At 43.9% G+C, this 22,989-nt stretch overlaps 1 protein-coding gene across 5 annotated transcripts in view; it reads left to right on the plus strand.

Annotated features, from left to right (window-relative positions):
• The window catches only part of Rasgrp3 (RAS, guanyl releasing protein 3), a 93,185-nt gene extending 76,242 nt beyond the window's left edge, over nucleotides 1-16,943 (plus strand). For 4 of the 5 annotated variants that reach the window (XM_006524271.3, NM_001166493.1, NM_207246.4 and 1 more), the window contains 6 exons: nucleotides 1,967-2,082; nucleotides 4,219-4,366; nucleotides 12,038-12,074; nucleotides 12,355-12,480; nucleotides 12,780-13,141; nucleotides 14,732-16,943. In XM_006524271.3, the coding sequence (XP_006524334.1) occupies nucleotides 1,967-2,082; nucleotides 4,219-4,366; nucleotides 12,038-12,074; nucleotides 12,355-12,480; nucleotides 12,780-13,141; nucleotides 14,732-14,740 (798 nt within the window). In that variant the 3' untranslated portion in view covers nucleotides 14,741-16,943. The remainder of the gene's footprint in view (nucleotides 1-1,966; nucleotides 2,083-4,218; nucleotides 4,367-12,037; nucleotides 12,075-12,354; nucleotides 12,481-12,779; nucleotides 13,142-14,731) is intronic. The other variant, XM_006524273.3, reaches the window with a different exon arrangement.
• The last annotated feature ends 6,046 nt before the right edge of the window (nucleotides 16,944-22,989 follow it).

Consider the following 22,989-nt stretch of genomic DNA (forward strand, 5'->3'; position numbering starts at 1 on the left):
GAATAATCAGAGAGCTCTATAAAACACCTTTTTTCTTTCTTTGTAATTTCTTTTTTTATTTATTTTATTTTTTTTAAATATTTATTTATTTTATGCATATGAATAAACTGTAGTTGTCTTCAGACACACTAGAAGAGGGCATTAGATCCAATTACAGATGGTTATGAGCCTCCATGTGGTTGCTGGAAATTGAACTCAGGACCTCTGGAAGAACAGTCACTCCTCTTAACATCTAAACCATCTCTCCAGCCCAATCCTTTTTCTTTCTTAATATTCTATTATTGTCCAGAAATCAGATCACATCCATGAAAAAATAGATCTTGGCGAAATAGAATCAATTGAACTTGAATGTCGACTGATGAACAATTGACACTCCTTGCTTCCTGGTTTGGCCCCAAGAGAAGAATTTACCAGAAAAGACCTTTCTCTCTTTTGACCGTGTCTTCTTATTTATCTAACTGTTCTCAGCTCCTTCCAGTTCCCCTCTTGAGCATTTACCACCTCTGTCACTGCTACCAACTTAAAGGACTTTGGGGATAAGAATCACTTGTGGATTTACCCATAAGAATTACTTAGGGAAACTCACTGCAGAAAGGGTGCTCACGGCCGAGCAGGGAAACATCCCCTAATTTGCTTTGCTTTACCTGCTGTGTATTATAAGGGTTTTATGACACAGCCACACAATGCCACTGATGTCTGAAAAATCATTCAATCTAAGTCAAGGCACTTTCAGGTTCTTGACTGAAGGAAACAAAACAGACTTGGGTATGGTGGTGCACCCGTGTAATCCCAAGCCTTGGGAGGCTGGGGCAGGAGGATGTTGAGACCCTGCCTGAAAAGACTGGGGGGCAGGGAGGCCCACAGAAGAGTAGAAGTAGAAATGCTGAGGAAGAAGTGGAAATGTCTCTGTCACTGGAAATTGTGATCAAGGCATGATTAAACCCCTGCTTTCATGGACTGCTTCAGTGTAGATTACAATAAGGTTGGATATGTGAGATAGAATATCTCTGCGATAGATAGATAGTGCTTTTTACTGGAAAAGGATTTTTAAGAACACAGAATGTTCTTTGTCTTGGGGAGCCCAGGGATTTTGTAATAGTTGAGAGACATTTTATGGTGTATGTGTGAGACAGTAAGAAATCACTAGAAGGCATAGCATGGAAGGCCTGTGTGCTAATGCTCAGCTGTCATGCCAGCAACGGAACATGAGGCGGGAGAGTTTGAGTCAACCAGAGCTACACAACAGGACCCTCTCTCAAAATAAGTAAGCAGCATGCTGGGAAGACTGCTGAGGTTAAAAGGACTCCCTGATCTGCAGGGCCTGAATTTAATTCCTGGCACCCATACTGGCTGACTAACAACCCAACTGTAACTCCAGCAAGGGGACCCAAGCCCACTCAGGTTTTTGTGGGCACCTGAATGCCTGTGCATGAACACATACACACACAGGCATGCATCACTCTCTCATCACTGTGAACAATTTTTAGCTTACACATTTATTTTTATTTGAATTTTAAAATTTATTTGTTCATTTGAAAACATCCCCCCCCCCCAAATATAAATTAAAATTTTTCTTACTGGGATTTTGGTGAGGATGGTATTCAACATATATTTTCAAGTTTTGAGGTCATTTAAATCCCTCAAGTATCATTTTCTATATATATTTTTTGGTACTATAACCAATAAACTCACCAATCTAACTCCTACTAACCCTAACCTAACCCTGAAATCTCAACTTACACTTTTATTTCCATAGCAAACCTTTATCTAAATCCCAACCTCAAAGCCCTCCACAAAATTCTTACAGCTTTTCTAGTATTAAACAAGCTATGTGTTTAGGAGTCTCCCATCAGCCTCTAGGCCATTTGATTGAATAGTGAATCTTCTTATTGGTTCCCCACAAGTTTAGTGCCTGACTTACGCATGTCCATAGTAAATACTAGCTATACCTGTCTATCCTCTGCAGTCTGTGTTTCGAAACTACGATCATGACCACGATGGTTACATCTCCCAAGAGGACTTTGAGAGCATAGCTGCCAATTTCCCCTTCCTGGATTCCTTCTGCGTACTAGACAAAGATCAGTAAGTTTAATGAATTCCTTTGTTTTTAATGAATCTGGCTTAAAACAGAAGATTATCAACCAGGCATGGTGGTGCACGCCTTTAATCCCAGCACTCGAGGCAGAGACAGGCGGATTTCTGAGTTCAAGGCCAGCCTGGTCTACAGAGTGAGTTCCAGGACAGCCAGGGCTACACAGAGAAACCCTTTCTGGAAAAACAACAACAAAACAAAACCCAAAAACCAAAAACCAACCAACCAAACAAACAAACAAACAAAAAAAAAAAACAGAAAATTATCTAGGGGTGGCAGGGAAGGCAAACCAGCAATCTACATCCTAACAAGCTTTGCCCTGCTATTCTGATAGAGCAGTCTGGCTTTTCATTGGTTGGTTTTCTTGGTATCCCTGAACATGATCAGGTGGGTGCTATCATAGGACAGAGCACATCTCTGTCAAGCATAAGTGCTGTCTGCAAATAAACCAGCTCTCAGTTTCTTTAGGTCCTTCTACTGCTTCACTACCACCAACTCTAGAAGCCTCCTCCTGACAAGTCAAAGTGAGAACCCGAGGGCAAAGGCCTGTAGTCCCAGCTACCAGCAAGATCGAATTGGACTCTCGTGTATATTTGTGATTGACTCATGTATCTGCAGAAAATGCAGGATAATTTTTTCTTTTAGGATGGGCAAGATACTAGATGATTTAATTTTAAAAATTGTTAGTATAATTCAAGTTATTTTGCACATGAGAGGAATAAAAGTCTGGGGTACAACTGTGACCTTGTTCATAGAAACAGGAGAATCCGTGGTAATACAAATTAGAAAGAAAGATACAGGCTTTGACACAGCTATGTTGATTGTGAGAGGGAGACGGTGCACAGAAAGAGATGCCTAGCAAGCTATTGAGGATGTAGAACAAAACGTGTGAGGGCAGTTGGGCAGGAATGCACGTTACCTTTCAGTCCATTGGTATTAGCTGGTTGATGAGGTCTGGTGCAGCATTCCTTTCTGGTGGGAAGTTTAGGGGGAGATGAGCATGTCGGACTTCCCTTCCCACTTGTGGGTTCTGCAGAAGAGCCAGAGAAGGGGGAGCAGGAGAGGAGCGAGAAAAACAGAGCAGCATGGACTTGCATGCTCTAGATAGAAGAGGACATCAAAAAGTTAATATGTCCCCCTTGTACACACTGCCACGAGGTCAGAGACTTGGAAGAATGACAGGGGCCATTGAGGATTGCCCTTACTGGCAGCTTCAGCACAAGGGCAGTTTGAGGACCTTGACCAGGTTGAGTGGTATAGAATGATTGAAGGAAATGCTAATCACTGGTGGTTTTGACAACTTTGGGACTCGGTAAGGGAGAAAGACCAGTGCTGGGGAAGGCAGCAGAATCAAGGAAAGAGATGTGGGGGGAACAAAGGTCTTGGGCATCTCCAGAAAGAGGAGAAACAGGGGTACGGGGTGGGGGAGATTCAGCCGAGCCTGCAAGAAGGCCAAGGTCTATGGAGGCCCAGAGCAGGGAAGGAGCAGTCCTTCTGATGCCATAGGAAGAGCCAAGAAAAGGCCAAGGGAATCCTGAACTGAACAGGAAAGGAAAGATCTCTGTACCCAGCACTTGCCTGTGTCCTTATGGATGGGCAAGTGGCAAGCAAGGGGCGTGGTGAGCTGAAGCAGGTGGGTGGGCTGAAGAGGAAACTCCTTCTATGTAGAGGAGATCAGGAGACTCTTCTCTAGATGAGCAGAGGGTGCTGGAGGATAAAGATGCAAGGGCCACTGGGGAGTAGCCTGCACTAAATTAGGCTGAGTAAATAGATTACGACGGTGATAATCTCCATCTTATTGCCAGTCAAGGACTAGAAAGCTGTCCTTCTGGAAGCTTGTACTCAGGAATAAAGATAATTCTCTGATCCATGTGTGTTCATACATGTGAATACACACACATGGACACATGGACACACACAGATATTAACACGCGTACAGAATCTACTTATTGGGGAAGGCTTTGACTATGTTGTGCTCTTTGAGATTTATCCTCCTTTTGGATGTTTAGGAAAAGTGAAAGTCTCTCATTTGCTTTTGATGACAAAGGTTTGGGGGGAGCTGAGTGTGATGACTACTTGGTGATAGAGCAATCGAAGCTCCTTCCCTTTTTTGATTCTCCTAACAGGGACGGCCTAATTAGCAAAGACGAAATGATGGCTTATTTCCTGAGAGCTAAATCTCAGCTACACTGCAAAATGGGACCAGGCTTCATCCATAATTTTCAGGAGATGAACTATCTCAAGCCGACCTTCTGCGAACACTGTGCGGGATTTGTAAGTTGGAGTTCCATTTTTCATTTGTGCAGGACCTTGGAAAGGCAGGGAAATGGTTTACTAAATATGATTCACTTTCTCCTTTGAGTCAAAAATCGGTTGTGTGATTGCTCCCTGAGACGAAAGATGAAATGAAAGCAAAATAGATCTGTGAGAGATGAGATAAAAGCAAAAAAACGATCTGTGAGTTTAGCTGGGCTCCAGGAGCACCTGTGACCAGATAGGGAAGGCTAACTGAGCCCTGTTAGAGAGAGAGAGAGAGAGAGCCCTGGTAGTAACCGGCGCCAGGGGAAGGTGTCAGCCCAGAGAACCCTGGTATTCATCAGCACTGTTGGCAATGGTTATAGAGAGGAACATTTATCTCAGCCAGTTCCTTCTGGCACTCATTTAACATGGTATTTGTCACCACATCCATCATGGTGTGGCTCAATACTTCCCAACACAGAGGGAAAAAAAAATACCCTTTGGGGATAAGGCAGTCATGATAAGAAATAACATTTACCTAATGCTTGACAGTAACAAAGTCCCTGGACAGTAATGTAAGGATTCCCTACAACACGCTTTTGAGACATTTTCTCCCCGTGTTGCCTAGGAAGGTGGAGAGATGCATAATGGCGACCCCAAATCGGCGACCCCAAATCCTCCAGAATTGCAAAGTTCTATTGAAAAGGGTGTGCACTCAAGTACAGGTGCTGAGTATGGACCTGTGCTCGGCCTCCACCCCTGCAGCACATGGAGACTGTATAGCAGCCGTTCTTGGCCTGTGGGTTGTGATCCCTTAGAAATTACTTACGACCTTTGGAAAACACAGATATTTCTATTATGATTCATAACTAGCAAAATTACAGTTATGAAGGAGCAGTGAAAATAGCTTTGTGGTTGGGGGGATTACCATATTAAAGGGTCGCAGCCTTGGGAATGGTGGGAACCACTGCTATATACCTACCCTGACTACCTGGTGGTAAGGCCAGCTTTTGGCCCTCTCCTTACCAGATTTTTGGGGCTCTGATTATTGTGTTTTATTTAAAAAGCAAGAGAGCTAGGAATATGTTTGATAGAAGTGCAGTATGGTGATGTGGAAGGGGGCGCCTCTGCCTACCCATGCTGAGGCTTCCCTTTCCCCTGAGGGACCAGCTATAGGACTGATATAGTATGGAATAGAGTGTATTTAGGGTATGGGGAGGGGAGTTGAGAAAGGAGTAGACAGAGAGAGAGAGAGAGAGAGAGGGAGAGAGAGAGAGGGAGAGAGAGAGAGGGAGGAGAGGAGGGGAGGGGAGGGGAGGGGAGGGGAGGAGAGAGGAGGAGAGGAGAGGAGAGGAGAGGAGAGGAGAGGAGAGGAGAGGAGAGGAGAGGAGAGGAGAGGAGAGGAGAGGAGAGGAGAGGAGAGGAGAGGCCGGCATGAACACATGGAGAAGGGGGAACGGGGACAAAGGGAGAAAGGGCAGGGAGAAGAGGCAGAGTAAGAGAGTAAGAGAGAGAGGAGGTGGCAAGCAGCCCCTTTTACAGGTAACTGTGGGGCAGAGCCTAGAAGGAATGCTAACCCTGATTATCCTTTCATCTGGTACTCAAGTAAAAGAAAATGAAAACTTGGAAGTGAGGCTGGCCCAGCACCTAGCTCTGATAACTAACTGCCCCGGGGCTGAAGGGCTGGTTTTATTCAGAGGCCACATCCCATGTTGGTTGCATTGGGGCTGCCAGCAGATTGTGCTTCTCCGGTCCCTTGCCTGAAGGACTGGCTTTGTGACCGACATCCTTCTGAGAATGGGTAAAGAAGAGGCAGGTTTCCCGCTCAGCACAGTTCCAGGTGCTGACAGCAGCCCCCACACCTCTCTAGGCAGCTCGCCTTATCAATCCCAGGGACAGAGAAGGAAGTTCCTTTTCTGTTAGCATCGCCACTGGTTGCTTCACCAGACTACTCTACCGTGCACCAAATGCATTTCTGTTTTTATGCGTCTCTTGTTTCTCTATTTTCATGGGGGATTTGGAGAAGTAGATAAACCTGAAAATGCAAATGCATGAAGCCATGTAAATGCTCCACTGCCCTGCAAATCTCTCTCTCTCTCTCTCTCTCTCTCTCTCTCTCTCTCTCTCTCTCTCTCTCTCTCTCACACACACACACACACACACACACACACACACACACACACACACATACATACACACACACTTCTCTGTGAAATACAGTTTTGAGTCTTCCAATTAACAGATCAGGCTGAGAGGACCTACTTAGGCACAACTGTAAGTCAGGACTAGTTCCTGACCTCTGGTGGCGTATGAGAAACTTGAGGCATTTATTTGTCCACAGGTCCACAATGTTACCTGTGTTGCCTCCTCCTTGCTCAGGACACTGGCTTTCACAGAGGCAGGAAGGTGGTCATTCTTGGGATGCCACATCTTCCCCTGATTCATCTGAACCCAGGTGCTGATTCTGTGCTCGGATGCGAATGAAGTACAGAGTTCGGGACATGGGGTCTGGAATCTGGACTTTGAACTTCACTTCTGCTCCCTTCTAATTCATGTCGTGGACCTCAGTCAATGACTATCTTTATGTCTGTTTTCCTATTTGTAAAAGATACTTAATACACCACTTACCTGCCAGTTGTTGGGGAGATAAATGATAGCAGGCGTATTAAAACTCTAAAGCAGCAGGAGAATGAGACAAAAGAGAAAGCAGCACAAAAATATTGGAAAGAATTCTCTTGGCACTGTGAGAGTTGCCTGAAATTATCTCTTTTAATTTTTGTAACCCTTTTTATTTTTTCAAAATATGTTTAATTTCATTTGTACAGCTTGCTTTGATCTTTGCTCTCATAATACCTAAGGGTCGTTTAGTCTTCAAGGGATGTATAAATACAACTCTAAAGATATATCCTCGAAAGGAACTGAGAATACCAGGAACCATTCTCTAGTGCCTGGCCCATCTGGTTTTGAAATAAATTCTATTTTAAGGGTAAAGAAGGCAGTGCATGCGTCTCAGAATTGCCAGAACTGAAAGCCTGTTGGCAATCCCCGAATTTTATAGAAGAAACTGAAGGCTAGAGAACTTACACGAGTTAGTTCCCCAAGGTCACACAAGTCACTGGCAGCAGGACCATGAAGCCTAGCCAGCTCTTCTCGCTCTCAGTCTAGCGTTCTTCATATTATAAAGAATTTCATGTACCATAGCAGCCTGTGTTCTCAGATCAAAGGAACCTGGGAAATACTCACCTAAGCGGGGATTCCTTCAGCTGTTGTTGGCTGGCACAGTGACCCACTGCCTCTTCCTGGCACTGTTCCCACCTGGGTTCTAAGGGAGCTCAGTAAACCATGTCCTGAAAGGACTCTTGCTTGATTCTGTCTTTCTCCAGCAGCTCTTCAGTGATGCTAATAATGTACTGTATCTCTATATTAGGGTGCCCTATCTTTATATGTAGTGGGAAAGGGTCTCTCACTCAAGAGTCCAGGGTGGCCTTGAACTTGAGACCCTTCTTCCTTCCTTCTGAATGCTGGGATTACAAACATGGACCATCACACCAGGAAAGGCTGTTTCTTCTCTCCCCTACTCCTGTTTATTGAAAATAGATTTTTTTCTTCTTCACATAATATAGCCTGATTACAGTTTCTCCTCCTTCTACTCCTCCAAGTTCCTCCCACCTAGCCTCCTATCTGCATCCATCCCCTTTCTGTCTCTCACTAGAAAACAGGCATCTATGGGATAATAATATAAAATATAATACAGTATAAAAGATAAAAACTAACACACTGGAATAGAACAAAACAAACAGAAGGAAAAGAGTTTAAGGAAAGCACAAGAAACTGTTGCGTTTTATAAAAAAGAAAAGGAAAGGAAGGAAGGATATGTCTGGTAGAGGCGTGTTATGGTGAGGGTGACAAGGAATGGGTGCCTCTGTAGGCCCATGCTGAGGCATTCCTCCCCCACCCCACCACCAACCCCCGAGGTACCAGCCTATCCAGGTAACTGTTGGGCAGAGCCTAGAGAAAATGCTAACACTCTATACCTATCCTCCGTGATTCTATGGGTTGTAGGTTGGCTATCATTGACTTCATTGACTTAACAGTTCATTTCCATACATAATTGTATACACACCATATTTGTTTTTCTGAGCCTGGGTTGCCTATCTGAGGCTTTTTTTTTTTTTTTTTTTTGTAGTTCATTTAATTTACCTGTGAGTTTCTCATATATATGATTGACCCTTACTCTCCTTCTGGTCCTACCCTAGTGGCTTTGTTCACACAGGAACAACCCAGAAACTGGGACTGGAATGTCATTAAAGTTTTGCAGGTTGAGACTTGCATGTATCTATTTCCTGAATCATCGTTGATGTGTTTATAATAAAATAAAGAAGCCAGGTATGGTGGCGCACGCCTTTAATCCCAAGCAGTCAGGAGGCAGAAGCAGGTGGATTTCTGAATTCGAGGCCAGCTTGGTCTACAAAGTGAGTTCCAGGACAGCCAGGGCTACACAGAGAAACCCTGTCTTGAAAAATCAATCAATCAATCAATCAATCAATCAATCAATCAATCAGAGGGACCAGCCACATGAAGATGGCGGTACAGTATAGAATAGAGTTTATTCAGGGCATGGGGAGGGGAGTTAGGAGGGTAGTAGAGGCAGAGAATGGCAGAGAGAAGTAGAGGAGAAGAATAGAGACTGGCCATGAGCATGTGGAGAGAGGGGGAAGGGGGGGGGCAAGCAGCCCCTTTTATAGTGAGTCAGGCCTACCTGACTGTTGCCAGGTAACTGTGGGGTGGAGTTTAGATAGAACGCTAACAGTCATCTTCACCTCTTACATGACAGAAGCCAGCTAGATGATTTAAAATTTCACAGACTCTTGAGAAGGTATAATTAACCTGATTGCCCACTTTCCCTTTCTGCCCCCATTTAGTCTTTAGTGGTCCTGAGCTAACCTATCAGTGGTGTGAAGACATCTTTACTGCCCAGAGGCAAACTGTGATGCCGCCAGAAGGCATTTGCATCTTAATGTGTACTGAAAGACCTAAGGACTGTAAAGGATCAAAAGAATCTCTGGGGTCCCCTGATGGGATTTCTTTGTTTGCATGAGAGGAAGGGGGCAGCCACCCGGGCGTCCTTTCTTAGTCACTCTACATTGGTAGCTACTTCATTTTTTAAAATCAGGGCCAGACGCTCCTACTCAGAGGACATGTTGACCATAATGCATTGTGAACAGTGTTCCCTCTCCTGAGGCCATTGGCCTATCCTTTTCAGCATCACTGTATTAAGTAAACAGCAAGCACCTAGACTAATCCATTACCAAGGTAGAGTTTTTCCAGTCTAAGCCCACTAAACTAAGCTAAGCCTAATACTGAACGTGCTGGCATCCCTGCTGCCCTGGGCTAGGGCTATGGAGAAGGTAGAAGGAAGATCTGGGCAAGGACACTTTTCTCACAGTGTTAAACACCAGTATACCAGGAGGGCAAAGTCCCAACTTTTACTGGAGTTTTTAGTGTCAGAACCTGGGACCCAGACGCCTCTCTAGGCTTAGCCACCTGACTTCAAGATGCCAACTAGACAAATAAACAATTCAATGTGGCCATGTTGGGAAGAGGGACTGCTGTGTTTTTTTAAAAAGAGAAAAAGAAGCTAGGGATATGTTTGGTGGAGGCTCAGTATGGTGTCGGGGAAGGGGGTGCTTCTGTGAGCCCAAGCTGAGGCATCGCTTCCCCCTGAGGTACCAGCCACAGGAAAGTATCGAATAGAATTATAGAATAGAGTTTATCTAGGGCATGGATGGGAGTTGAGGGGCAGGAGAGAGAGAGAGAGAGAGAGAGAGAGAGAGAGAGAGAGAGGGAGAGAGAGAGAGAGAGAGAGAGAGAGAGAGAGAGAGAGAGAGAGAGAGAGAAGAAGAAGAAGAAGGAGGAGGAGGAGGAGGAGGAAGAGGAGGAGGAGGAGAGGCTGGCCATGAGCAGGTGGAGAGGGGGAGGGGAATGAGGAGAGGGGACCGAGGGGTTAAGAGGGTAGGAGGGAGAGGAGCAAGAAAAGAGAGGGAGGAGGGGGGGCAAGCAGCCCCTTTTATGGTGTGTCAGGCACACCTGGCTGTTGCCAGGTAACGGTGGGGCAGAGCCTAGAAGGAATGCCAATAGCGACAAATAAAGAGGTGCTGCACGACTCCATCTAGTCTTCTGAGTTCTGACACTCCAGGTTTGTGCTTAACTAGAGCAGGTATGATCTACGACCAGGAAGTCTTTGTTGAAGTGTGGTTTGGCCCGATTTTGACCCAGCCTTGTCTCAGCTCCAGTCTCTTTTGCAAGGTGGCCCGAGAAGCTGTCAGGATTGTGGGAACTCTCTCTCAGAGAGAGATGCCCCTCCTCTTGCTGGTCTGGGACTTCAGCCTCTTTGTCTCCAGGCATGAGCTTGCTGGAAGCTCCAGTTCCCTGGGGACCATTGCTTCATTCAATAGCTTGAGGGATAAAGGGAAGGGAACACGGGACTCTTTAGAATGTCTTCATTTCTGCCAAGATGTTACACCACAACCAAGACTGTGGCCAAAACAGCTTGCAAAAACACTCCTCATCCAACCTGAGGCATTTGTCATGTCAAAGAACAAAATTATAGTTTCGGTTAAAGATCCTAGCTATCACTGTTTTAGATTCTAAAACCAGGCAACACGTAATTCAACAAAACAGGGTATGTTTTCCAATGAACCTGGTGGCAGAGGTTGATTTTATAGACAGAGAGAAGCCTAAGCAATAGCAGATTGGTCCCTCCCTGTGCATGAAGGTGGGGAGAGAACAATAGAAAAATAGCCAGGTGTAGTGGTACATGCTTATAATAACATCAACACTTGGGAGGGTGAGGCAGGAGGATTGGAAGTTCAAGACCATCTTGGGCTACATCATGCAGTCCTGTCTAAACAGAAAAGGAGAACTGATTGCATGAGTCCCTTCACCTTTCCTTCTTATGAATTAAGGTGTAGGTAGAAAATTGAAACTGGCCATTTGGGAAGAATTAAGTTGTTGCTTCTCCTGGTTCCGGGAAAGGCCTGATAAAAAGCTTAATTTCAGCACTGTAGAATGGAGCGTTCGTATGAGTGATTGTTTTCTGATGTTTAATCCTGTGTGTTGGGGTCTTGTGCAGCAACTAAATCCATCACAATGCTCCCTGGAACCTTTGGTTAGCAGTGGCTTCATACTTACTAACTTCGTGGAAGCAACCATATCCTTGTTTGGCAGCGTCAGAGCCTTTTTGACAGCCCCCACAGCCCTGCCACAGACACAGTGCAAGCACATGTGCCCCTTTTTTACCTGGCAAAATCCAAATTAGTAATTTGCTTATATTGTTTCCTTCCCTGCAGAAGGTGGCAAAAGCTGTCAGTATCATTAATGAGAAAGACAGGAAGACCTACTGGTCAATTCCTACATATTTGGCTTGAAAGTACATCACCAAAGGGGAACCAACATACCAATTTACCAACTTTAATTTCCCATCCCATCTACCATTTGGCTCCAAGAAAGAAAAGGGAAGTTAACATCACAGCTGGGGGTTGGGGGGATGGGAGAGGCTCCTCTCCGACAGGAAGGGTGTCTAGAGCAGCTCCATCCTGTTTGTGAGCCACCAGTTGTTGGCCTTCCCAGGACTTTTTTCTCTGTTGACTTGTTTTCCTTCTAGACGTCTCTTCCCATCCACTGACATTGCCTCATCTTCTGTTTCAGCTCTGGGGCATAATCAAACAAGGCTACAAGTGCAAAGGTAAATACCTGGGATGCGATGGATATTTTGGGTAGGAATCAAATCGGTCTAATTAAACCATAAATAGTCTTGGCCTCACTGAGAACTTTGGTCTCTTGGGACAATAGAAGCTAAAGAGTTAATCTGTGCCCCCAACAATGGCTTCCTAGATTCATCCCTGAAATTCAGAAGGGGGTCTGCAAGGCCAGCAAGGCTGGCAAGGCTAGCAGCTGTTTCCACTCTGGAAGCTGAGTCAGACACACGGTTCACACTCATTTGTGCTAATTTGGGTTCTTTTTAGACTGTGGAGCCAACTGCCACAAGCAGTGCAAAGACCTCTTGGTTCTGGCCTGCAGGAGACTTGCCAGGGCACCCTCCTTGAGCAGCAACCCCGGGTCACTGCCTGGAAGCCCAGCCTTGCCCCCAGGTAAGGCTCTCTGTGTTCTTCACAACCCCTCCCACCCCACCCCGCAGTGTTTTTTTAAAGCACCTCTCCATACCTGTCCTTGATTTGTTTTCTGCATCTACTTAGGGTCTGAATCATACAAACACAAGGGCACTCCCTTCTGTAGATTGCTCTGGATGCTAAACCCTTCATTCTGTTGCTTTTTGATCTGGTCCTCTGGAACCCTGCATATCAGATTCCTGGTGTCTGTACTAACAGCGATGGTTTGCTCCTGGACAGACCAATGTCAAATAATAATCACTCTTTTTTTTCCCTTCTAGTGCAGGATGAGGTATTTGAGTTTCCTGGGGTCACGGCTGGACACCGAGACCTGGACAGCAGAGCCATTACCCTGGTTACAGGATCTTCCCGGAAGATCTCCGTGAGGCTGCAGAGAGCCACCACTAGTCAAGCCACCCAGACGGAACCTGTGTGGTCAGAGGCTGTCTGGGGAGACTCAGGGTCCCATACCTTCCCCAAAATGAAATCCAAGTTCCATGACAAAGCAGCAAAGGACAAGGGCTTTGCCAAGTGGGAAAACGAGAAGCCCACGGTACAAGCTGGTGTGGATGTTGTAGATCGAGGCACTGCATTTGAACCTGACCAGGATGATGGGCAAGATGAAGCCAAGCAGGGTGGTGAGGTCAGTGCTGTGAATCCATGACTACCCTCAGGAGGAGGAGGAGGAGGCTGAGTGTGCTGATATGGGCTTGTAGCTCTGGTAATAGCCTCATGACTTCAAAAGCACTGTGATCAGAAATCAAGATGTATGTATTCCTTTTAGAGTTACTACTGGCTAGTTATATGAACCAGGAAAGATGATTTCTTCCCCCCGCCCCACACACCTGTTTCACCCTGCATAAAACCCAAATAGAACTCTGAAATGTAACAAGGTCATGTCTGTATGGCAGTGATACGCATGGGACCTGTAACTGTTGCCTATATTTACATAGCAGTGCAGTGCAGGGTTGCCTCATTGTCCAAGGCAGAGCCGGGGCTCAAACCCAGGGAGGACTTGTAGAGGGGAGAATTAGATTCTCACCTGTGCTAAAAACAGACTCTTGACAGTATCAAAGAAAAAAAGAGGGGTGGCAATCCAAGATGTGAAGGTTGCAAGGGTCTATAAAGTGGGCCCTGTCCCCCAAGAATCATACTCTGCTCACCCATAGTAAACTGGCGTGCACATGAAATGTCAGAATATGCTGAAACTATAAATTCATTCAACATGGCGAAGACAATTAGTCAACAGACCATGCTGTATTAAGAAAATAGATTTGGGAACATGAAATAATTCCTAAAATGAAGCAATTATTGAAAAGTCAAATTCACATGATATGAATATACAGTGTATATATACATATGCACATATCTATATGCAATTTTCATGCAAAATTTCTTAGTGCCCTTATATATGTTATAGCATGAATTTCTGAGCTGGGAACATTTTAACATGGAACATTTGAGAGAGGGACTAATATTTTGTGCAGCACCCTACAGGAACACCTCATTTACTATACAGGAACTCTGCATGAGAGTAAGATTTTCATGTGCTGAGTGGACAACCTTTTTGATTACTTGTTTGTATATATGAATATGAATATGTGTGCCAGTCCACATGTATCTGCATGCATGTGCTGAGGACAAAAATGGGTGTTGGATGGCCTCTGTTCATTCTCTCTCTCTCTCTCTCCAATTTCTTTAATTCAGGGGTCTCTCTCCAAATTTGGAGTGATGTCTTTCCTCTGCTAGGCTGGAAGCTAGTTAGCTCCAGCAGTCGAATCCTCTTGCACCACCATCTCAAGGTTGTAGTTCCAGGCGTGCCCAGGCCATCTAGACTGGACAGCTAGCTTGTTACATTGGGTGCTAAAATCCATGATTGTACAGCAAGCACTTTGAAACAATGACCCATCTCTCTGGTCCCTGCTTCTGCTTTGAAGTTTATTTATTCATTTATTTATTTTTGAGTTGGAGTCACAGGATGTTGCCCTGGGCTAGCCTCCAACTCCTGGGCTCAAGGGATTCTCCTCTGGCTCCTAAGTATGGTGGACTACAGGCTTAGATCACAGCTGGGTGGCTCTCTATGATCTTTTAATTCTCTTCTAAATATGGAAGCTCTGAGGTGCTCATCTTTTGAGGTCTTCCCTTATATTCTTTTGGAAAACAGTATTTCAGTTACACTCTGCTTTTGTTAATTGAGACCCAACTCTGCAGCAGGCTCTGGTTTGTCTTGTAGGATGGCTGAGGTCAAGCTTGGGAAACCAAAGGCAATCAAGTCGGCTATGAGGAGGAGAGAGAAGAGGCGCTCTGAAAGGCACGGTCTCTCTCAGAAGCGGTCTGGAAAAGAGATTTGGATATGCTCACAGCCTCCAGTCATCCTGGAATCCCCATGACTGGACTACGGGATAGAGAATTTACCCTGACTGAACTATTTATTTCCTGTACTCTGTCTGCCCCTGCTGAGGTGCCACGAAAACTACTTAAGCAGCTTCCCACATCTCTCTAAAGCCATTTGTAGCCAGGGGGATGAAAGCTTTGGTGCACGTGCGTGGTTTTCTCTAAAATCAAAACTTAGCTCTTTTGGACAATATTATTTTTGTAAAGTGTGTGCGTGTGTGTAGGGGTGTCTCAAAAGAAGTTGAATTTGAGCTCCTTTGTGTGTGCCTTTTAGATGGGACCAGGACTTGAAGTTTTATTGAGGGACAAAGACATTCTTTAGACCCTGAAAGGCAGTGAACCCTCTGCTGCTGATTGGCTGTAAGGAGTGTTTATAGTGTCCTACCACACAGTGGCTGTGCTTGTAATGCCATGTGTGTGTATCACCTAGGTCTCAATCAATCCTGGATCACTAAGGGGAATCATATCCCCAAAGCCCCCCTAATACTCATGCTAGATATGGTAAAAACAAACAAAACAAAACAAAACAAATCAAAACAGCATACACCTGGCCACCTAATTGAGTTCCCCACTCTTTCTGAAGATTCCCAAAATAGAATGTTAATTAAGAAAGCAAATCAAGTTCTGAGGGATGAAATTTAGTAGAAAGACCCACCAAATTACTAGGTTAAAGATAAACAACCAGTTTGGTAAGCTGAAAGTAAGCCTATGATTTTTATTTTAGATAATTTCTAGATGCAAAAGGTAACTTAATTTCTTCCTAATAAATTCTCACCCATAGTTAGAAAAACATTTACAATTCTCATCTCTAGCTCTTCTTCTTCCCCACCCTTCCCCCCTTTCTCCATGTGGCCATGGCTGGCCACAGGGCTCTCTCTTCCAACCTTCTCTCTTCTTCTCTGCCTTTCTACAGTAAAGCTTTAAAACCATGAAAAAAAAATTCACAAAAGAAAAAATGACCATAAACTTCAACTATGGATTGATATTCCATGTACACATTTAAAATATTAATAATTTAAATGTCTTTCTTTGAGTGTGTATCTTTTGAAATAGAGACGCCAGGCTGATATTCCAATACCTATAATCTCTGCACTTGGGCCATGAGATAGGAGGACCCCAAGTCTGAGGTCATCCTGGGCAATTTAGCAAGAATCTGTCTAAAAAAAAAATGTAGGGGCTGGAGAGATGGCTCAGCAGTTAAGAGCACTGGCTGCTCTTCTAGAGGTCCTGAGTTCAATTCCTAGCAACCACATGGCGGCTCACAACCATCTAGGGATCTGATGCCCTCTCCTAGTATGTCTGAAGACAGCTACAGTGCACTCATATACATAAGTCTTTAAAAAGTAATAATCAAAATAAAAGAAAAATTGAGGTGATTGAGTCTGTCATTGAGGGAACCATATCATATCAAATAACCAGTTAGGAAATATTCCAGGTGGGTACCAGGTGGGCTAACGTGTGTATCCCATGTAAAACTGACTATGGTCTTATTTGTGAAAGTCACTTCCATACAGCTCAACTGCTAATACTATGCTCCTCCTTAGAAATGGAGAGCATGAGGCCATAACTGCTAAGTGGTTCCAGTGTCTTAAGACAACCTTGGTAGAGGTGACACAATGTGCCCCGAAGGTTCTGGAATGGGGCATGATTCAGATTGGGGATACTAAACAATAAGTGATGTCTCTACTTGAAGGAGCCGTGATTAACTAGATGAGAACGAGAACTCATTAATGGTCGAGCGCCTCGGGCAGTGCTGTTGGATCTATGTATATAGACTGTTACTATTCATAAATACAGCAGAGTACGTGTTAACGGATTCAAAACAGAAACTGACAAGTCAAGTGCTGGCAAACCCTCTAAAAACACCCAGAAGGAAACCTTAGGGAAGGCTGGAGTCTTTGTATTTCTTTTCAAAGGAATTATCTCACCTGCCATTTGGTTTATATATTTATTAGTTTTCATATATAGAAGGAATTTTGTATCTCTGGTCTTCCTATGATAAGGAAGACAAAATGTACCTTCAATGAAAAATAAACATACACAAAAAGAAATAAAGTGTGTATTGTATGTATGTAGATAGCTTGTGTCTGCCTGTGGATCACATGCATGTGCAAACACAACTGTTACTAGTCTGCTGAAGAGAGATTTTAGTTCGTAATGAAGACGCCTTGCAATCTTGATTATACCACTGACTACCATGGTGACTTTAATGATTTCAATTCATCAGTTTTCCAGAGTTAGCAAAATAGACAAGCCCACGACAAAACAAATCAGAATGAGTTTTTTTCTTCCTCGTAACCTCTGTTTTGTAGTACACTGTCACCTTGATTTTCTTTCTCTTAAAGAAAAGTCTTATTTTACGTGTATGTTTTGCCTGTGTAAGTGCGCCACATGCATGCAGTGCCCTAGAAGGCCAGATGAGGGCGCTCGATCTCCCGGAACTGGAGTTAATAGACAGTTTTTAGCTGCCATATAGGTGCTGGGACTTGAACCTGGTTCTTCTGGAAGAACAACCAGTCAATGCTCTTAACCCTGAGTCATCTTTCCAGCCTCACTTTTATCTTCTTGGGAGAGAGGGGTCATTCTATGTGTAACTTGGGAGCCAGGGCCTCCCTCTGTAGTGAAGGATGGTTGATAACTTTGATAACTTCCTAGGTAAGCCAGGCTGGCTCCACATTGGAGAGCACTGTACCATACCTTGCCACCATGACCTTTAAAGGGAAGGGCGAAGCCAACGTCTTCACGGTGCCTTAAGTAGGGCAGGGGGTATTAGCTACCTCCCTCGATTCTTCATTGATCTGCTTAAAGCAGAGCAGACGCAATCGGAACCTTTTGTGGAAGGTCAGCCTCCTCAACAATGTCCCAGATTCCCACGGTAACAGGCTTTGGGTGGTCTAAGAGCTGTGCTGTTGGAAAACAATGAAGGTAGACTCCTGTAGGTAGATGCACCAAACTGTTAAATCGTGGCAGAGAATCACAGTAGGCTGTCAAAAGGAATGACAGTAAGGTTCCGGATGGACCAAGAGAAATCTCACCAAGCTCTATTTCTAAAGCATACCTTTGGAATACAACTTACACTGAATTTATGCCCCATCTCCCCTTTCTGTAGTGATGGTCATATCAGGTACACTTGGAGCAGCCTCCATTTCTTCATGTTAAAAGAAAACATTTCATCAACTGGCAGTGGTGGTGTGTGCCTTAAATCTCAGCACTCAGGAGGCAAAAGCAGGCATATCTCTGCGGTTGAGGCCAGCTTGGTCTACAGAGCAACTTCTAGGTCAGCAGGGACTATAGAGAGACCTTGTCTTGATAACCAAAAACCAACCAACCAACCAAAAACCCCAAACAACAAAAAAGACATTTTATCACTTTCAAGTACTTCAGAAAACTACTATTTAATTACACTCTTTATCAGAAGTTACTTTAAAAAGAAATATAGCGGGGCGTGGTGGCGCACGCCTTTAATCCCAGCACTTGGGAGTCAGAGGCAGGCGGATTTCTGAGTTCCAGGCCAGCTTGGTCTACAAAGTGAGCTCCAGGACAGCCAGGGCTATACAGAGAAACCCTGTCTTGAAAAACCATATAAAAAAATCAAATAAATAAAAAGAAATATAAATGAAAATGATGCTCAAAGGAGCTTTTCTTCTGGGTATTGTCATATGAAGATGAGTTCTTTGTCTTTTTTTCCCCCTTCTAACACTGTCTATTCTTTCCAGTTAAAATTAGGTGGTCAAGACAAGCAACTGGATGGGTAAAATGTAAATTAGAGAAAAAATATATATTACACACATGTAAATAACCCAAAGCATAAATATGTTTAAAAATGAATTTAACAGTGAGGTCGGAACACTGACAGCTGGGTCGGGTTCTAGAATCCTAGGAGCCTAAGCACAGGAGAGTGCTTTCATTTCAAGACTGCTTCCTTCCTGTCTGCACGAACCAGACAACGCTGGGCAAAACTAGGCAGCACTTGGAGACCTCAGATGAAGAGTTCCTGCATCTTGTCCTCTAGTGTCTTAGTGGCAGCCACACTGGAATGGTGTCCTTTGAGAATGTGTCAGAGTTCCTCTGGAGGAACACAGGGACAACATCACTTGGGCATTTTGAAGAGCAACTGGCCTGAACACTTCAAAAGTAAAACCTAACAAAATTAGTGGGGAAAAAAGGAAGGGGAGCTACAGTTCTGACCAAGTACTATAGCCAAATGCAACGTAAGGGACCACGGTTCAATTCTGGGTCAAACAGTATATAAATCAGGTTTTCTATGGTAACTAGGAAAATTTAGATGTGCACTGTTAGAGCATGAACAGAGTGAGTGAATCCTAACCTACTTCAGTATGATAATGACTTTATAGTTATGTGGGAGACTGCTTTTAGGAGATTCCTGTAGACTACTAGACTACTTAGGGAAGAAGTACTACCATCAGCAAGTTGTTACTTTTCCATACTCAAGACTACTATGTAGCTGGGTATGCCTGGCTGCAAAGTTCTTTTAGATGGTCTTGATGTTAAAGACAAACAAACAGACATTTCTATTGGACAGTATGATAAAGCAATATGCAAGATTTGAAAATGTTGACTCCAGATAAAGCGTTTAAAAACTTTCCTGTACATTTCTAGTTCAAAACGGTTTCGGGGAAGAGACACATTTATCTTTACTGTAAATCAGTTTTAAAGTTGCAATGAATGCAAATCAAAAAACAGAGAGATCTTCAATCATAAGCCCAGGGGAGAAGATGGCCACTGTCAGGTATTGATCAGAGGATCTTGCCGGAGGGAGTTTCTGTGGCAGACATGGATTCAGGTGGCTGTGCCATTTAACAAACCAACAAACAGAACAGACAATAGAAATCCCTCTCCCTTGTACTTTGGATAAAAACTCAAACTCAAAATAAAATCATGCTCTTGGCTGGGGAAAACTTCTGGCATCTCACTCGAACACAAAAGGCTACAGAGCATAGAAAAATTGTTCTTCACATTTCTCCATGAAGATAAGCAGCTTTAATAGATTCCTGACCACATCACTAATAAACATTTGTTTATTCAATGTGCTAAGTTTTAGTTTAGTTTTTTTTTTTTTCCTACACTGCAAACAATGAATACACTGTCCTACACGGCAGATACACCACAACCTTTGGGATTATCCTATTCATCAGAGAAGCATATATCACAGCAGATATTTATGACACCAGTCCCCTAATCCACAGTAAATAGAAGCCAAACACAGGAATCTGTAACACAGGAGATTTATTTTCACTTTAGCTTGTTATATCACCAACCAACAAGTACACAACAGTAAGGTACTAGATCCATACCATCCGATGCAGTAGCTATCAGTGTTGGTGCCGGCGACTGAACTCAGCCCTGAGCATGCCAGGCAAGCACTTTGCCAATACGCCATGTTTCAGCTTTTTATTTCAGATAATTATAAAACAGAAACAAAAGTCCTTAAGATTCTAGAAATACTTAAGGGTCTTTATAACATGACAAGAAGGAGTCTTCCGCACTGCAATTTATTTCCTTCCTTGTTTTTGAAACGCTTCTTACAAAGCTGCTTAAAGTTCAGCAATTTTATTGTGGGGAAAAAACAAAACAAAACAAAACCTTTAGAACCCCAAAGCATTCCAGACCAAATGGTGCGGAGAGAGACAAGGAAGCCGGTCACAGGGAGGTTTGGTTGGCTGGAGAGACCCTTGCCTTTGATCTGAGGCCAACTGTTAATGGCTAAGATTTGCCAAGTCATAAGGATGTTCTTTAAGTTACAATGTATTTATGCGTCAGGCTAGGGCACAGTATACTGAGGAAGGAGGCTCCTCTGGGCTGTCTATCACCCACGTACAGTGGACAGGCTTAGGCCAAGCTTAGCATTCTTAATAGTAATAACTATATTTCCCACTAAATCTAGCCTTGCATGCCAGGTTTCTTGGGTCTTCCTCCTACCCTGACTCTTCTATTTGTCCAATAAACCATGATTCCTTAAGATTCTATATCTTGGTGAGATGGCTCAGTGGGTAAGAGCACTGACTGCTCTTCCAAAGGTCCTGAGCTCAAGTCCCAGCAACCACACGGTGGCTCACAACCATCCGTAATGAGATCTGACACCCTCTTCTGGTGTGTCTGAAGACAGCTACAGTGTACTTATTTATTTATTTATTTATTTATTTATTTATTTATTTATTTATTTATTTTAAGACTAAATCTTTTATTTATTTATTTATTTATTAATTATATGTAAGTACACTGTAGCTGTCTTCAGACACTCCAGAAGAGGGAGTCAGATCTCATTACGGATGGTTGTGAGCCACCATGTGGTTGCTGGGATTTGAACTCCAGACCTTCGGAAGAGCAGTCGGGTGCTCTTACCCACTGAGCCATCTCACCAGCCCAGTGTACTTATTTATAACAATAAATAAATCTTAAAAAAAAAAAGACTCTATATCTGATCCACTACCCTTTCCCTCCGATCTACCGGGATTTGGTAGTGACTTGTAACTCTGATTAAGTACCGTGATGCAAATCTCCTGTACCCTTGTTCAGCCAATCCCAAACTTTTATCTCTAAGCATTTCCTTGAGTTTTCAGATGAAGCACACTCCAGGATATTACTTTTTTCTTCTTTTTATTACAATAAATCATTTTGAGACAGAAGAGGGAGAACCGCCCTACCCTGGGTCACTCAGCAGTGTTAAACACATCATTAAGATACTGTTAAAAATATGGCAAAATCACTGTTGTTAATGGTATGATTACTAATGCACACATTCCTTCTGGTAAATATTTTCCTGGATCTAGATAGACATTGGGGGAATGGGGAAATTTAACTGCTTTGTTGGCAGTTGTTGGACTCTTCTTCACTGTCCTGAATTCCTTGAGCAAAATAATGGTCACTTAAACAACTAGTCAACCCATCCTTTGTCAGAGCCTGCTGCTTTGAATACTGCACAATGCTTTGAGGAAACTACAGGGCAATTACAGCAGCTTTCTGCAGCTTCTGAAGGTGATGAAATGTTTCAAATAGTTCGTACCAGGCTTTTTCCTATCACACACCTTGGATGGCCCTGCAACCACCTTCATGGGGGCCAGCTTCCTGGTAGCCTGTGACTAGGGCACAGGCAACCATGCCATGAATAGTACAAACACAAACTTTTATTTATGAGAGTTTGCTGGGATGGGTACAAACACTCTTTAAGTTGCCCTGTGAAAAAGGTACTCATGGGGGTGGGTGGGTATGGGGGACTTTTGGTATAGCATTGGAAATGTAAATGAGCTAAATACCTAATAAAAAATGGAAAAAAAAAAAAGACAAAAAAAAAAAAAAAGAAAAAGAAAAAGGTACTCAGCTTACTAAGCTAAGCAGACACGATCCTGTGCCCCTTCTCCCGATGCAGATGCAGCAGGGTCACTCAACAAAAGGCTTCCTGTAGGATCACTGCTGTCAGTGGGACAATCTGAGCTGCCCTCATGAACAGAGCAGCAGCACAACAGCCAGCCATCAAGGCACGGAAACAGCTTGATGGCCTCAGGGGCAGAGGCAAGGCTGAGCCTGTCAGGTGACTGGCGGCAGCAGGGATAGCAATAAGGATGGCAAAAATAGAGTTTCTAGCCGAGGTTGAAGGACAGAAGGTCCTGAAGAGTCAGAGAAACGGCTGGCCCTAGTTACCAGAAGGGTTCTAGAGAGCTGTTCTAGGCCAAGGATCTCAGTCACCCCAGGCCTGAGAGATGCTCTTACAGGGGGAGGCATCCTGATAACAAGCCTCCACCTAGAGTGGGCAATGCTAGCTGTTGCCAAGGGCTACACAAACACGTAACCCTAGAGGCACCGCCTGCTCCTGTTCCCATCTGCCTGGTGCAGGTGTTCGCTGCAGCCTTCGTCATTAAACAGGAGGCACACAGAAGCATTCGGTCAGGCAAAACATAGCTACATTGAGTTATCTTTTTCTTACTTATAACCTTTGCATTTTGCCCAAATCTGTACCATTTCTATTTCTATTACACATGTACACGAAGCTTCTTGGGCCATTATCTCACTGTTCGTGCTTTATAAGACTGCTCCCCTTAAACCTAGTCCCTACTCTAGTCCATGAATTAGATGAATTAC

This window comes from Mus musculus, chromosome 17 (genome assembly GCF_000001635.26).
Source record: "Mus musculus strain C57BL/6J chromosome 17, GRCm38.p6 C57BL/6J".
Classification (NCBI taxonomy): Eukaryota; Metazoa; Chordata; class Mammalia; order Rodentia; family Muridae; genus Mus; species Mus musculus.